Below are 14,438 nucleotides of genomic sequence, written 5' to 3' on the forward strand. Positions count from 1 at the left end.
TTGTGTTTGTCTGTGGCCCGAGCTGCAATCTGACTGTAGTTTTTGTGGTTTAGCCATGATGGACGTGCCAAAAACCCACGATGGCGAGGTAGAAGATGGATCCACAAAGCAACAGCATTTATCAACCATCGGCAATGATCGCGGTTTCCAAAATTAAACCTTCTTACTATGGTAGTTGCATGATGATCTCTTTCTCTCTCCTTCTCTCTCTCACTCTCTCTCTCTCTCTCTCGTTCATTCTTTCTCTATCTATCGCTGATCTATGGGAAACGGAAGTTCCACCACAGGGCGCCAAAATGCGAGTTGTGAAACATAACAGTGTACAAAGCAAAAAAAAACCGATTTCAAAATAACAGATCAAACAATGCAAACAGTTATCCAATGGATTTGTCAGCGAAAAGAAAAACAGAAGAACAGGAAAAACAAAAAACGCGACACTTGAACACATTGAATTATAAAAAAACAGAATGGAAAACCGCAATGAATAGATCAGTCTACAATAAAGTAGTACGAAAGAAGCAAATCAGCCAATGCTCACAGAATCCTGATCTTCCGCCTAACACTTTAACTCTTCTTTTTCGTTTTATCTCAATCTAGTTCTAAATCTAACACCCAACATCCCTTGCCTTTACCACCATTTCACTTCTCGCTAGCTCACTCTCTCTCTCTCTTTCTTTCTGTAACAAACAAACAAACAAACCGTTAAAAATCGGATCAGGAATTCTTCCCCCCCACTGCTGTGGACATACACTATGTTTAAAGGTGAATGAGTAAACCATCCAGTATCAGTATCAATATCAACACACACACTCACTCGCACACGCACTCTCACACCTTTCTATATTCATTCACAACATGTGTCGAAACACGTTTCACTCAAAATATGGGTCTAGAGTCCTATAATCTATGCGATCGTCGCGTATGGAACTAAGGTTTGCATTAATAGGATTGGTTGTTGTAGATTCACAACACAAATGTCATTCGATTTGTAATTAAAAACTAAAAACCAGTTAAAAAAAAAACAATTCGTTAATTCCACCAAAGACTACCTACACCTTACCTTCCTCCTCCTACTCCTTCTCCTCCTCCTCTTCATTTCTCAGCACCTTCCACCATATATGATCTCGCACTACTATGTCGGCTGGTGCTTGTATGGTTTGGCTTTTTAGGAAACTAATTTAAAACGATCTCCCTCTCGGTGCTGCTCAAAAAAAACATAAAAGAACTTATTAACTACTACAATCGGCGGCTCGTGATCCAAGCCCTACAACTCAACCAACAGATCTGCCACATTATGTGTAGCAACACCACCTCGCTGCTCTAGGTGGCACACTGTCGCCCTATGGGCCGTATTATACATGTTTGATGCACCCATAAAGCTTCCCTCAGCTCTACCCAACCTTAGGAGACGAGATTTGAGTTGCCAATTTCCCTGCCCACTTTCCTTCACTGTAACATTATTTACCAGATAGAACAATTGTCAACAATTGCTAATCTGTTTCAGTTTGCTTACTGTTTTTCTGTTTTTATACAATAATTTCTCGCACGCCCGTAGACGCCCGAGATGATAAAGCTAGACAATACAAACTGTTGGGTAGCATATAATAAAGATAATGCTGCATATGTCAGCATCACACTATCGAGGATATATCGTTCATGATCTTTCGTTTTTTGCCTTAATAATGGAAGTTAAGCAGCCACCTTTCGCCCGATTAGGCACAGGTGAGCATTTAAATAGTCAGTAGATTGATACAGATGCAATATATGAATGTAGATCATGCTCATATACATATATTATTGATATTTATGATATTGTAATATATAAGTAGGTAAAGCACTGGTTCATTAGTTCGTCTTTCAGCAAAAAAAAAAACCCACCGCCCTTCAACATTAAATGCATTTCTTCTTTTCCCTCCTACTAACAGTCCAGCAAACGACACTAGACAAATCAATCTCGCAATCGCTAGGACAGTTTCTACAATAAGTGTGACCCCAAAGGGTTAGAAAGGAGTGTAATAAAAGAAGAGGGAGAGGAGGTCCTTTTACGAAAAAAAAAAACGCAACACAGCTGCTGCAGGAGCCATTAAAACAGAACGTACTGCATTCTGCAACTGGCTACCGGCACAAGGAAACCGGAATGAAACGGAATGAGTTGTTAGTAACAGCGCCCGCACTGACTGCTTCGCTCCCCATCACCGTGTCTCGATTAACTTTCCTTTTCGCCATCTGCGACCGCACGCAGCTATGTTCGTCCTCTCCATTCCACTACCGCTACACTCATCAGCTTACTTGGAATGGGGGGGGGGGGGGGGGGGTTGATCTTGCCGGAGCGACACACTTCCGCTGCACAAATTGTAGACCGCCCCAACCATACACATACAAGCGTATGCGGCGCACTTGCATACTTGCGAAATCAAGAAAGCAGATGGCGAGATGAAAAGCAGCTTGTACAACAGGCGGCCGGCCGCTTCGGGCGGGCATCACTGGCTCGATTCCCCGTTTCAACGAAAGGACCTCCCCTCGATCTCCCTCTCCTTCTTTCACTCTCCCTTGTCTATGCTTCCCTTTCTTCCTCCGTGCTTGTAGCAAGCAAGCGACTTGTCCTCATTATAGTATCAATAGCTCCTGCTTCCCACCCCCCCCCCCCCCCTCGCCTACTCTCAAAAAATGCATATTGCGGTCACTGTGTGTCGCAGCAGCACGACAATTTACAAGTGTTTTTTTTTTCTTCAATATTTGTATGCGCATTGTGTATATGTAGTATGTAACGCTGGAGCTAATATGATCAGGGACAGCTAGCAAGGATTCTGTAACTGTTCCACACGATCACCCGGATAATGATTACAAAGCAAACACAACAAGAACTGTTGCCATTTTTTTACCCGATCGCCTAAAGTATTTATCGTTTCCCTTCCCCCTCTCTCTCTCTCTCTCTCTCCCTTGTCCACTATCGTTCGATCTCAAAAAGTCTCGGCAGGCGAGGGGCTACTAATCGAAGACTCTTTTAGTTCTTTATCTCACCCTAGTTCAAAAATCCAACAAATTCAAAAAAAGCTATCTCTCTCGCTCGCTCGTTCGATGTGTCATCTAGTATGTTGCTAATAAATGTATATAAAGCGAATGACGAATGAAAAAAAATAAAATAAACATGCATATACACGCAAACACCCAAGGATAGAAGGGAGTGATGATGTTTGCTAATGCATATGAGATGAGTGTTGGTAGTTACCGGGTTAAGCTTTAGTTTGCCGCAAACTAAGCCAGGAAGCCTGCCGATGATGATGATGGGCGTTTCGTTCGCGCGTACGTAACCGACCGCTTCTTCGCGTGAGTTTTACTCGACGTCGAGCGGCGGCTGCTGCTGGTGCTGCTGCTGCTGTTGGCGCTGGTTGGCGATCGAGGCGCGCAGGTAGCGGACACGCTCGTACAGCTTCTGCTGACGCTGGCGCAGCTCCTGCACCTGCTCGGCCTCGCGGTTCAGCCGCGTGCACAGTATGGCCGCCTCGCGCAGTATGTTCACCTTCGGTGCCCGCTCCTTCTCCCGCAGGCTCGGTATTTGGCGCTTCAGCTCCTCGAACAGGTTCTTCAGCCCGATCCGCCGCTGCCGCTCCATGTTGTTGTGCAGGTTGCGCTTCTCCACCGTCTCCAGCTCGTCGCAGTAACTAGCGGAACCCCCCGCCGACGACGACGACGACGACTGCTGCTGCTGCTGCTGGTGGTGGTGGTGATGGTGATGGTGATGGTGTTGCTGCTGCTGCTGCTGTTGATGGTGATGATGACGGCCGTTGCCGGCTGCTGTTGTCACACCAGACTTTTTCCCCTGCAGCCGGGCACGCTTGGCCGACGAGGAGGAGGAGGAGGGGCCGATGCCAGCACCACCACGGCCCCCTCGCATACTGATGGAGCGCTTGCGCGATCCGCTGGTAGGAGGAGCTGGCGGTGGCGAGGACGCGGCACTCAAGCTGCCGGCAGTTGCAAGCGGCGTGTTAGCGCCGGATATTGTGGTCGATCCGGCGGGCGTCGGATAGATGCCCAGCATCAGATTGGCACCGCCGGCCGACCGGGACCCGCCAGCGCCTGCTGCCGCGGCACCGTAGTGCTGCTGCTGCTGCTGCTGGTGCTGCTCATGGCTATGGTAGCCGCCAGCGAGCGACGAGCCGGCGGCCGCTACGTGGTGATGGTGATGGTTGCGTGCGGCCTGCTGCTTCCGGATCTTGCTTGCCACCGTCGACTGGAGGGCGCGGCGGTCGCGTGCCGTCGGGTTGGTCGGCAGATTCTTGTCCCCGATCGAGACGACATCGATTTCCTCCTCTTAGAATGGAAAATTAAGAAAAAAAAAACAGCAATCGAAAGGATTACTTTGCTGGCCTTTTTTTTTTTTTTGCAGCTCCTACACAACTATTCAAAGAAATCGCAAAAATCGGGCGCGGCGGTCGCGTGCCGTCGGGTTGGTCGGCAGATTCTTGTCCCCGATCGAGACGACATCGATTTCCTCCTCTTAGAATGGAAAATTAAGAAAAAAAAACAGCAATCGAAAGGATTACTTTGCTGGCCTTTTTTTTTTTGTTGCAGCTCCTACACAACTATTCAAAGAAATCGTGAAACCCCACCCCACGGGTGGGGGGGGCACACGTGCTTTAGGTTGTTGGTTTTTCTGTTACCGGAACGCGGTTCGCTCGCAGCTAAGCGGAGAGAGAAGAGAGAACACCACTCTGTGCTCTGTCTTGCGTCACAAGAGATGATTTCGCATAGCAACAACGCACACAGCACACGCACTCTTCCTCCACTGCCAGGCCAGCCTCTCCTCCTTCTTTTTGGGGGGGGGGGGGGGGGGGGGGGGTAGCGGATCAAACATGTTTTTCTTTTTGTTTTGCAGCCGTTGCCACACGCACACCTAGCAGCAACTCGAGGTCGCACGCATAATCGTCCGCCGCAGCCGCCACGCACTGCTGCTGCTGCTGCTGCTCGGCGGCAGCTGTCAAAACACCCCCGCATACAAATCTCATAGAAAAAGTCACATTTTGTGTACGGGATTTGTTGGTCCGCGGGGACAAACGCACTCCCCCCTCTCGACTCATTAATCTAATCATTAATGTTGATCGCGATTGGGAAAGGGGGGGGCGTAAAAAGTGAATCTTCTTCAGCAATGACGGCAAGCGAAAGTGAACGAGTCGTTGTGCCGCGCGCATCCGGTGGCAGAGGTCGACTCGGTGTGCGCACCACCTCCTGGCCACAGTCGTCGTCTTCATGTTGCATTTTAGCATATTATTTGCTAGCGGGCCGAGAACGCGGCGAGGCGCATAACTGGAATTAAATGAATAATAATGGACCTAGGGCTGAGAACCCGTGGGCGGCGCGACGAGGGGAGCGCAGGGGGGGGGGGGGGGGGGGGGCGGGCTTCATTCGGTGCCGTTCTCACACATTCCATTCCCTCCGTCTTCCTTCTCCTTCTCTCTCTCTCTCTCTCTCTCTCTCTCTCTCTCTCTCACTCTTTTTTTTTTTGTTCAATCAATTCCGACGATTCCCATTACTTCACAAGGTCACAGCACATCTAGCATCCGGATTCCGGATATCTTTGCTCGCGGCTGGTTCGAGAATTGCGCAAACTATCGCTGGGAAGTCCCGGGCACGGGCCCCATCTCGACTCTGTGGTAAGGAGGCGCGTGAGAATTTCCCGAACAGCAAAAGCGCGACAACAGTGACAGTATTCGGGGGAAATCCCCCCAGGTCGTCGCCACGGAATGCACGAAGCTTATAGCTCTCTCTCTCTCTCTATCCCTCTCTCTATGTGCAATATCCTTTAAGGATGTTGCTACACAAATGTGCATTTTTTTCGCTACGGTAACGCAAAAAAGGAAAAGCGTAACCAACACAATTGTTGAAAAGGTTGAACGTAAAAGAAGGATTGTTTACATCTGTGTGTACAGGCACGGTTGCAGTTTTGTGTGTTTCGCGAAACAGCATCAAGCCGAATTAATTTGGCGCAAAAAAGGTAACGATTTGTGTAATCTTATTTTGTGGGATTGACACTTCAGACGATTGCGCAAAATAAAGCTTTCCCCTTACGATGTGAAACATTTCGATACCGCAAGCAAAACTGTTCTTGTAAAACTTGTTCTAGAAAAAATAAAAAAAAAGCCGTACAGATGCTGGAGGAACGAATATGGTGCGTTATTAATGGCGCCCATGAGGGGTGGGCTCGCGCGTTGCAACTCATTCTGAACAACCGCTATTCTTCGCGGTAGCGCGCGCGTCCTGCGTAGTTAGCGAAGCGGTCGAGGTCGTCTTCTTGCTGCCACCAACCGATGATGGCACGTGTCGGTCGTGTTGTACTGATGTGGATGTGTGCGTATCTTATGCTGGGAGCGCTCATGATTTTGAAGGACATTCGAGAACCGGTTGATGGGGCTTATAAAAAAAAAAAGGATATAGAAGAGAGAGAGCGCGATGGCCCGAGAGAGAGAGAGAGATCTAATCCGAGGGGGGGGGGGGTGGGAGGGACAGGGAGGTATAGTAGCCGGGCTCAATGAACTCAATGAGGGCTGTGACCTTGGCGTGGCGCGTGTACGACGCGGCACCTTACAATGGAACGAAGCGAGAGTGAGCGCGACAGCCAACTCGCTCATGTCGCACTCGTTTCGTGTGCCGCCGAATCCGTTTTTTCGTAGGACGACCGGACGATGAGTCAACAGACAGACTCCGCCAGCAAACGCCAGCCAGCGCAGTGCAGTTCCGACAGTAGAAATCCGACAAAACCGACCGAGAATCCTACATAAAAATATATATAAATACAATTACTCACAAAAGATCATCTCCCATCATTTCATGTTCGGGCTAAGGATAAAAGATGAAGCTCCAGTATCGTCTGCGCTATACGCACACAGACACTAGGACGCCTTGGCATGTTCTTGCCCTGATCAGCATCAGCATCTGCATCGTACTGCTTGCTTGCCCTCCCCGCAGAGCGATGTCGCTCCTCCTCCAAAAACCCTCCCCCCCCCCGTGGAGTGTGTATTGGAGACTATTGGTGGCGCGCATTGCACCAACACGTTCCCTCCTCCTGCCGTGTGACTCTCTTTCGCGTGATTCCGAAGCGCAAGGGCGCCAAGGGAATAGACGACTGCAAAATGACCCTGACAGAATCTTTTCTTACTCTCTTTTGTCCACCCCATTCTCCTCCTCCAGCGATGCTCGAGTGGCATGTGGCTTCCCTGACCTCTGCATAGGCACCCCCTCCCCTGTTTCCTCCTTTGTTTTTTTCCTCTCTTACTATTTTTTTTTTTGATTACTACGAACCTGCGGAAGGTTCGGGAAACAGCGTAGGAGCCTCTCCGTTACTATCGATTGGCATTATGCCTGCTCCTCTCTCCAGAAGGCGACGCAATAATTCCTTTCCCCACCAAGTGTATAACATTACGCACTTTAAAGGCAGGGGGGGAAGGGGAGGGGGTGAAAATGTCGCAGAGAGTGGAGCTTTCGCGGCGCAAAATCACATCCACTCCCCGTCTAATCGATCCTGCCATGGCTAGAGAAAGAGAGAGACAGGCAGCAGCGAGTGCCGTGGAGCTGCTGCTGGCTCTCGTCGATAAGAAAACCACGTTGGAAAGCGGGGGGCGGGTGAAAGGGGGGATGCAGGAGTTTGGCAGGATGTGCGCGCTCCACACGCCCCGTGTACGAGTTCCCCGTCTGGTACCGAGTGCGGGCGCGCACGCGCGCGCATGTGCGATGATGCTGGCATAATAATGTGATTCCTTGCTCCGAGCGACTTTCACTTCCTTCCAAGACTATGCTCAAGGGAGCGGAGCGTAAGCGGAACAACGGACGGAGCAGTGAGCCACGCCTCGGCGCCATGACGTCAGAGGGAAAAAAAAAACACCGAAACGATCGAGCTCCCCAACCATCTCACTAACCCTACACAATACCAGTCCCGTAACGCGCTCTCTCTCTCTCTCTCTCTATCTCGCGCTCTGTGAGACACACACAAGCGCTCGCGCGCGCACGCACGCACTCAAGGCGCTTCAATTACTACCATATTGTCGTACAGGGCCCCGCTTTTGGATGTTTCATTCATTGTGCATTCTTTGTCATCCCCCGGTGCCGTCCTTCGCAATAAAAAAAAAAATTGCATTGCGAATAATCAAATAAAAAGGATTGCGAAAAAGGATTGCGATCTTCAAACAGAAACAAACAAAAAAACATAGAACACGTCGAACGGGTAAAAAGAATAAAGAAAAGGAAAAAAAGAAAAGGAAAAACACGACTCACCAGAATCGGAGGGCGTCTGTACGCCTAGCTCGGTCATGTTGTAGCCACCCTTGGGCCGGGTGTAACTGTGGTCACCATCGTGCGTTGTCTGGTGGCAAGTGTACGGCGGCATCACCGATGCTGCTCCCGTTGACGACGACGACGACGACGACGACGAGACACCTTCACCACCGCAGCTTCCGGTGGTCAGCGATCCGTGGCGTGGCTGCTGCTGCTGCTGCTGCTGCTGCTGCTGCTGATTAGGCAGCAGTGCTCGGCCTCCTGCAGCCCGTACAGCAGCAGTGGCTCTGGCGCTGCTGCTACTCGACCGACCGGCCGCCAACAAATTCTTCTTCTTCTTCTGTTGCTGTTGCTGCTGCTGCTGGCGTCGCCTTTGCTGCTGATGACGACTGTTTTTCTTATGCTTTCGTACCGGGTGGCCTCGGTGATGGTTGGTGGCATTCATCCGGGCGGCCACCGCCACTGCCGCAGCACGGCGCCCCATGCTGGGCGCACCATATCGCAGCTGCTGCTGCTCCTCATCGGCAAACAGGACAATTGCACGCGGTGCTTGGGGGGTGGTGTGGTGTTGCTGCAGCGATGCTGCTCCTGCTCGCCTGCTGCTTACGTCACAACACTCGCCGTCGGTGCCACTGTCGCTGGTGGTGGGATCTTCATCGCCCGATTTCTCACCATCCTCCTCTTCCTCGTCATCGTCGTCGTCTACCGAATCGGAATCCACCCCTTCATTTTCCTCCTCCTCCTCCTCCTCCTCCTCCTCGGGGTCGTTGTCATTCTCGCCGTTCTCGTCATTGTAGTCCCCCCCTTCACCGCCAGCCGAAGAGGTGGAGGAAACGCGACTCCGACTGTAGTACATCCCACGGACGTCAGCCTCTTCTTCCTCGTCATGCGCATCGTAGTCACCGTACAGCAATCGCTGGCTGCTGCTGCTGCTACTGCTGCTGCTGCTAGTGTGCGTTGCCCAGTTGTGCGTTTGTCTCGGGTAGCGGTAGGCGCCAACGGCCGTGGCCGGCATCAGCTTTTTACTCTGCCGCTGTCGCAACGCACCGGCGGCACCATTCATCGATTGTTCCTGGCGCGTGAGGGTGGAGGTTTGGAGATTGGTGGTACTGCTGCAACCGGTTCCACTACAGCAGCTACTACTGCTGCTACGACTGCAGCTGCCGTTCTGCTGGTTGCAGTAACTGTTGTTGTTGTTTTTCGTCGCACCACCACCACCACCACCACCACAGTACTGATAGTGGCCGTAATCGAGATCGGAGGACGACACCGGTGAGGCAAACGAGCTGGCGTCCCGCTCCTCAATGTCGCGCAGATCGCGCAACAGCTGGGAAAGGTTGCTGCTACTATCGCTGCACCCACTGTCCGGTGAGTCGGGCCGCTGGAACAGGCTATCGGTGTCCACGTCCTGGTGCTGCTGGTGCTGGTGCTGGTGCTGGTACTGCTGGTGCTGCTGATGCTGGTAGTAGTAGTGGTTGTTGTGCCGGTGCCGGTGCTGATATCCGCCGCCCACTGGCAACGTGCTCTCGTCCTGCAGGTACTGGTAGTAGCACTGGGCCGTATGGCAGTGGCCACTACTGACACCGCCGCAGCACGCAAATGTCGGCGGCGACGAGCCGGACGCGTAACCGGCGGACAATCCTCGACTGCTGGCCGACGAGCTCGACGGGCTGCTGCTGCCACACGATGCGGCGGCCCCGTTACCGTTCATGGATGCTGCATTGGCGGTGGTGGTGGTGGTGGTGGTGGCATCCCCTGACGGTAGCAGATTCAGCTGGTTCGAGCCGATGGTGCACGTAGCGACGAGGTCCAGGTTATGCTTGAATTCCGGCGGATCATCGTCGAGACTGAGCGGTGTGTCGGGGCGCGGCTGGTTCGCTGCACCACTGAGCACCTGGTACTTGCGCTCCTCCAAGAACGTGCGCGTCGAGATGTAGGGCAGGCGAAGTGGCACTGCCGATGGTGGCGTTGGTTGCGAGGTTGCTCCTACTACACCGCACGGGGTACGACTTTGGCGCTGTTGTTGTTGCTGTTGCTGCTGTTGCTGTTGCTGTTGCTGTTGAAGATTATGATGCTGCTGCCGTTTAATGAGTAGTGAGCTACCGGCCGGCAGCTGCGCTGCACTCGTCGCTGCCCGGAATGGTTGCACGTTGTTGGGCTTGCTGCTGCCTGTAGCAGTGGTGGTGGTGGTGGTGGTGGTGGTGTTGATGGTGGATCCACTGCTCCCACCGGCTACTATGACCGCTACCTTTGGCTTGCTCTGGCCACCGGCCCCAGTATCAGCATCATCGGTCTGTTGCTGCTGCTGCTGCTGCTGCACCGGATGATGATGGCCACATCCACCGCAGCAACCACCGCCCGGTCCTCCCATGTAACCCGGGCCGAACTTTTCCGGATGCGACTGATCACCGCAAACGCCGGACCACATGCAATCGTGGCGTATCTGTGGCTTTTGGTCAGCCAGGTGCAGCTCGAGCAGGTTGGCGTAGGCGGGATCCACTGCCCCGCCCGTCCCGGGCTCCTCCTTCACCACCGTGTCCGTGTAGTCGACCGAGTTGAGCTGGTCGAACACGCTAAAGTCCATGTCGGGCAGTGGGATCTCTTCCCACGTTTCCATTGACGACTGCATGCCCGTTACCGATGAGGCCATCCTTCCCGTTTCCTCCTGTCTGGTACTACCAATGGAGCGTGTGACGACGCGCTGAAAGGAAAGCAAAACGAAAAAGCAAGAAGAAGAAAAAAAAAACGGGGCATATGAGCGATATGGGTAATGGCTTTAGATTGGGTCGGCTCGGTTTGACCACCCCACTCCCACCCACCCACCCACCCACCCAACCCAACATGTGTGCGTCAATGTTGCTGTGCTCGCGATCTCTCTTGGCGATAATGTTGCGCGCCAACATCGCCTCGCTCACCCTCTCTCTCTCTTTTTTGCCTCTCTATAACTCTTTTTCCTCTCTTTCTCAGTCTATCTCTCTCGCGTGGAAGAAGGGGGGGATCGCGATTGTGATCGAGGTGTGTGCGCGCGCGCGCATAGGCGCGAGTTCGTACATGCCCGGCGGGCGCATATCCCATCCCAAAAAAGGCCGGGATTTTGTATGCGATATGCGGCCGGCGATGGGAGAAGAGGAGAGCCGGGAACCTTGTCAAATCATCCGCCTAGCTAGACACCCTCTTTAACCAACATAATTCACGCGCAAAACCCAACATAAATTCCAACAAAGAAGCGAAGATCACTCACCACTTCCGGGAAAGGGCTCACGCGCGCGCGCGCGCGCGCGGGCAGGGGGAATCAAGGAATTCGCATAAATATTCAATTGAAGCGCGGGAAACATACGCGGGAAACCGGTATGGACCGACAATACCGCCCCGCCGACACCAATTATCTTGTGCGCGCGCGCACATTCATGTGTACGTGAGAGCGAGCGAGCGAGCGGGCGAGCGAGAATGATTCATTCGATTACGCCGGCCGGCAGAACGGGTTGCGGTCTGTTGGTCATTCATCACTGAACCCCCCCCCCCCCCCCCCCCCTGGGAACATGGGCGCGCGATGAAAACGGAAATGGAGAAGAGCGTGAGCGTGGTGGGGGTGTGCCCGTGGCGCCGCCGCAGGGCACGGGATGACGACAGAAGGGGAAGCAAGGGGTGCGGGAGGGGGGGGGGGGTTCTGTCGTGTGCACAATTGCACAATCTAATGCAACGCTAGAATGAGTGAACAACCGTCATGTTTTAGACCCAGGTCGCCTCTCTCTCTCCCTCTCCCTCTCCTCTCCATCGCGTTTATCTTCCTGTCTGCGACCTTATCGCTGAACTTCTGCCCTCCCGCTTTTTCCTCTCTCTCTCTCTCTCTCTCTCTCTCTCTCTCTCTCTCTCTCTCTCTTTCACACACTCCGGGATGGCGGTGGGGGGGGGGGATTCGGAGAACCGCGAGCACAAGCAGCACACGCCGTTGCCGTGCAGCCATTCAAACGATCCTTTAATAAGATTAGCGGGGCGCGAATGCACGACTATGTTACAACCTTAGAAGAGAGCGCTTACCTGGGTAACCGGACGTCGGGATTCTACTCCTCGTTCCTCTCTCTCTCTCTCCAACCCAACTTAACACTCGCTACGCACGGAACCACACACGAACACTGTGTTTTCCACGATGTTTTCTTCTCCTTTGAGTTTTCGGTTTTTCTTTCCGGCACAAAAGTTGATTGATGGATATGGGGGGGTGGTGGTGCGCGGTATCGCGTCTCGCGGGGATTTTACCGGAATGGCGCTGCGTGTTCTGCCTTGTGGCTGTTCTCGCGATTTGGTTTGGCGCGCGCTGGGGTGGTTGGTTGCTGGTTGGTGGTGCCCGCGCCCGGTTCTTTCTTCGCCTCAATCCACTAGACCACACACCGCAGACGCACACAAAACGCACACACCCAAATGGAAACACTAGTCAGAGTGTGCACTAGGAAAAACAAAAAAAAAAAACCGGCCAGATCCACCGCGCTGAACGCGTTTGATTGTAGGGTAAGTGAGTTTCGGTGAACCGCAGAACGCGCGCACAAGCACACCACCTTTCGCGGTAGTAGTAGGTAGTATGCTAGTGTGCTAGTGGGCACATTTGCTAGGACAAGGCTCCGACTTTGTTGAGTGTGGGGGCGCTCTGGAGGGGGCGCGGTAGGGATCGTGTGACGTAAAAGGACTCGTCACGCGTAATTGTTTGATAGTAGACAACACTCCAACAACCGCAACACACAGAGACACACACAAGAGCACACTCAAGCACACAATTCCCGCAGGACACTGCTACTGCTGCTGCTGCTGCTGGTGCTCGGAATTCGAGTTTTTTTTTTTGCTTTTCCAACCCTTCCACTGGGTACAAACACTGGCGGCCCTACTGGAGGGCCACTAACAAACACGCACACACACACGCGCACACACGCCCACACTTTGCAGCAGATGTGCAAAGGTGATCAATCTGCGATCGCTACGACTGACGAAGTGACAAAAGTTACTCTCGCTGGATGCAGAAGACACTACTGCGTTCGAGGTAGTAGTAGTAGTAGTAGTAGTGGAAACGGGGATGGGACCGTTTCCAGTAGACACACCAGACACACCACCAACCACAAGTTGGGTTGGAGTTGCTTGTGGCCAGACGACACGTGTCACAAAAACTGCTGTTAGTGGATAAACTCTGCTGCTGTCCGCAGTTTACTATACTGCATTACCGCCGAATCGCACGACACCACTATCATGACCCGGCTCCTGCTACTGCTGCTGCTGCTGCTGCTGCTGCTGCTACTGCTGCTAGTGGTCCTTCGCTGTGGTAACATTTACGCGGGCGCTAGTAGCACTGCCGGCAACGAGGACACTACTATCATCACCACACACTCGCTCTCCCTCTCTCTCTTTTTCTTTAACTTCTCTTCCTTCACTCCTTCCTCTCTATCTTTTTCAGACGCACAGAGACAAACACCGCACACACTAGCCACTGGCCACCGATCGGCCCCAAAAACAGCCTGCCCCCCCCTCGAAGCGCCGAAGGGCGGGAACTTGAAGTTTGCACAATTGGGGAAGGGGATGAATGCTGCTTCTGCTACGACTCTCCACTAGAATGTGTCCTCTCTCTCTCTCTCTCTCTCTCTCTCTTTCGCAAGGCCTAGTGATGCACGTCCTGTTTAGTAGCACACAATTTCCCGTTGATGATGCCGGCTGTGATCGTCGATGATGCGCGCAGCTGCTGCTGGACACGTTCGAAGGGGGTCGGGGGGGGGGATCCCAGTAGTAGAAACCGGTGCTTCAGCCTTCAGGCCACACAAAAAGGCTAGCCAGCGAGAACACGTCCGTCGTCGGTACCGGCCCAGCGCTAATTGATCGCCCAAGCAACAACCGGGCCGGGCCCAGCCAACGCAGCAGTCGCGATGAGTGACCACGGCCTGAGAGACCACTCGCTCTCTCTCTCGCCGATGAGTGCCACGTTTCGGTCGATTTTATGGTAAAAAGGGGGGGGGGGGCGGTTTCCAATCGCCGAAGGATGGGAGGAGAAGGGGGTGCGGTGCATAAATTTTGCCATGTTAATGTTGGGGCCATTGCAGGGGGGGCGGGACCACTCACACTCAGCTCGAACATACTGTGAACTTGGCACTCCGCTGCCGGGCGTTTTCCAAACGCAGTACACATAGCTCTTCCTTCTCCCC

At 52.9% G+C, this 14,438-nt stretch overlaps 1 protein-coding gene across 1 annotated transcript; it reads right to left on the bottom strand.

Moving 5' to 3' along the window:
* Window positions 1-3,061: 3,061 nt before the first annotated feature.
* Window positions 3,062-14,087, bottom strand: LOC126573152 (AF4/FMR2 family member lilli). The gene is made up of 3 exons (XM_050233065.1): window positions 12,304-14,087; window positions 8,266-10,966; window positions 3,062-4,311 (listed from the first exon to the last, which is right to left on the bottom strand). The coding sequence occupies exons 2-3, from the start codon at window positions 10,913-10,915 to the stop codon at window positions 3,335-3,337; spliced, it is 3,627 nt and encodes a 1,208-aa protein (XP_050089022.1). The 5' UTR covers window positions 10,916-10,966; window positions 12,304-14,087; the 3' UTR covers window positions 3,062-3,334.
* Window positions 14,088-14,438: the final 351 nt, after the last annotated feature.

Source organism: Anopheles aquasalis, chromosome X, assembly GCF_943734665.1.
Source record: "Anopheles aquasalis chromosome X, idAnoAquaMG_Q_19, whole genome shotgun sequence".
In the NCBI taxonomy this organism is placed as follows: domain Eukaryota; kingdom Metazoa; phylum Arthropoda; class Insecta; order Diptera; family Culicidae; genus Anopheles; species Anopheles aquasalis.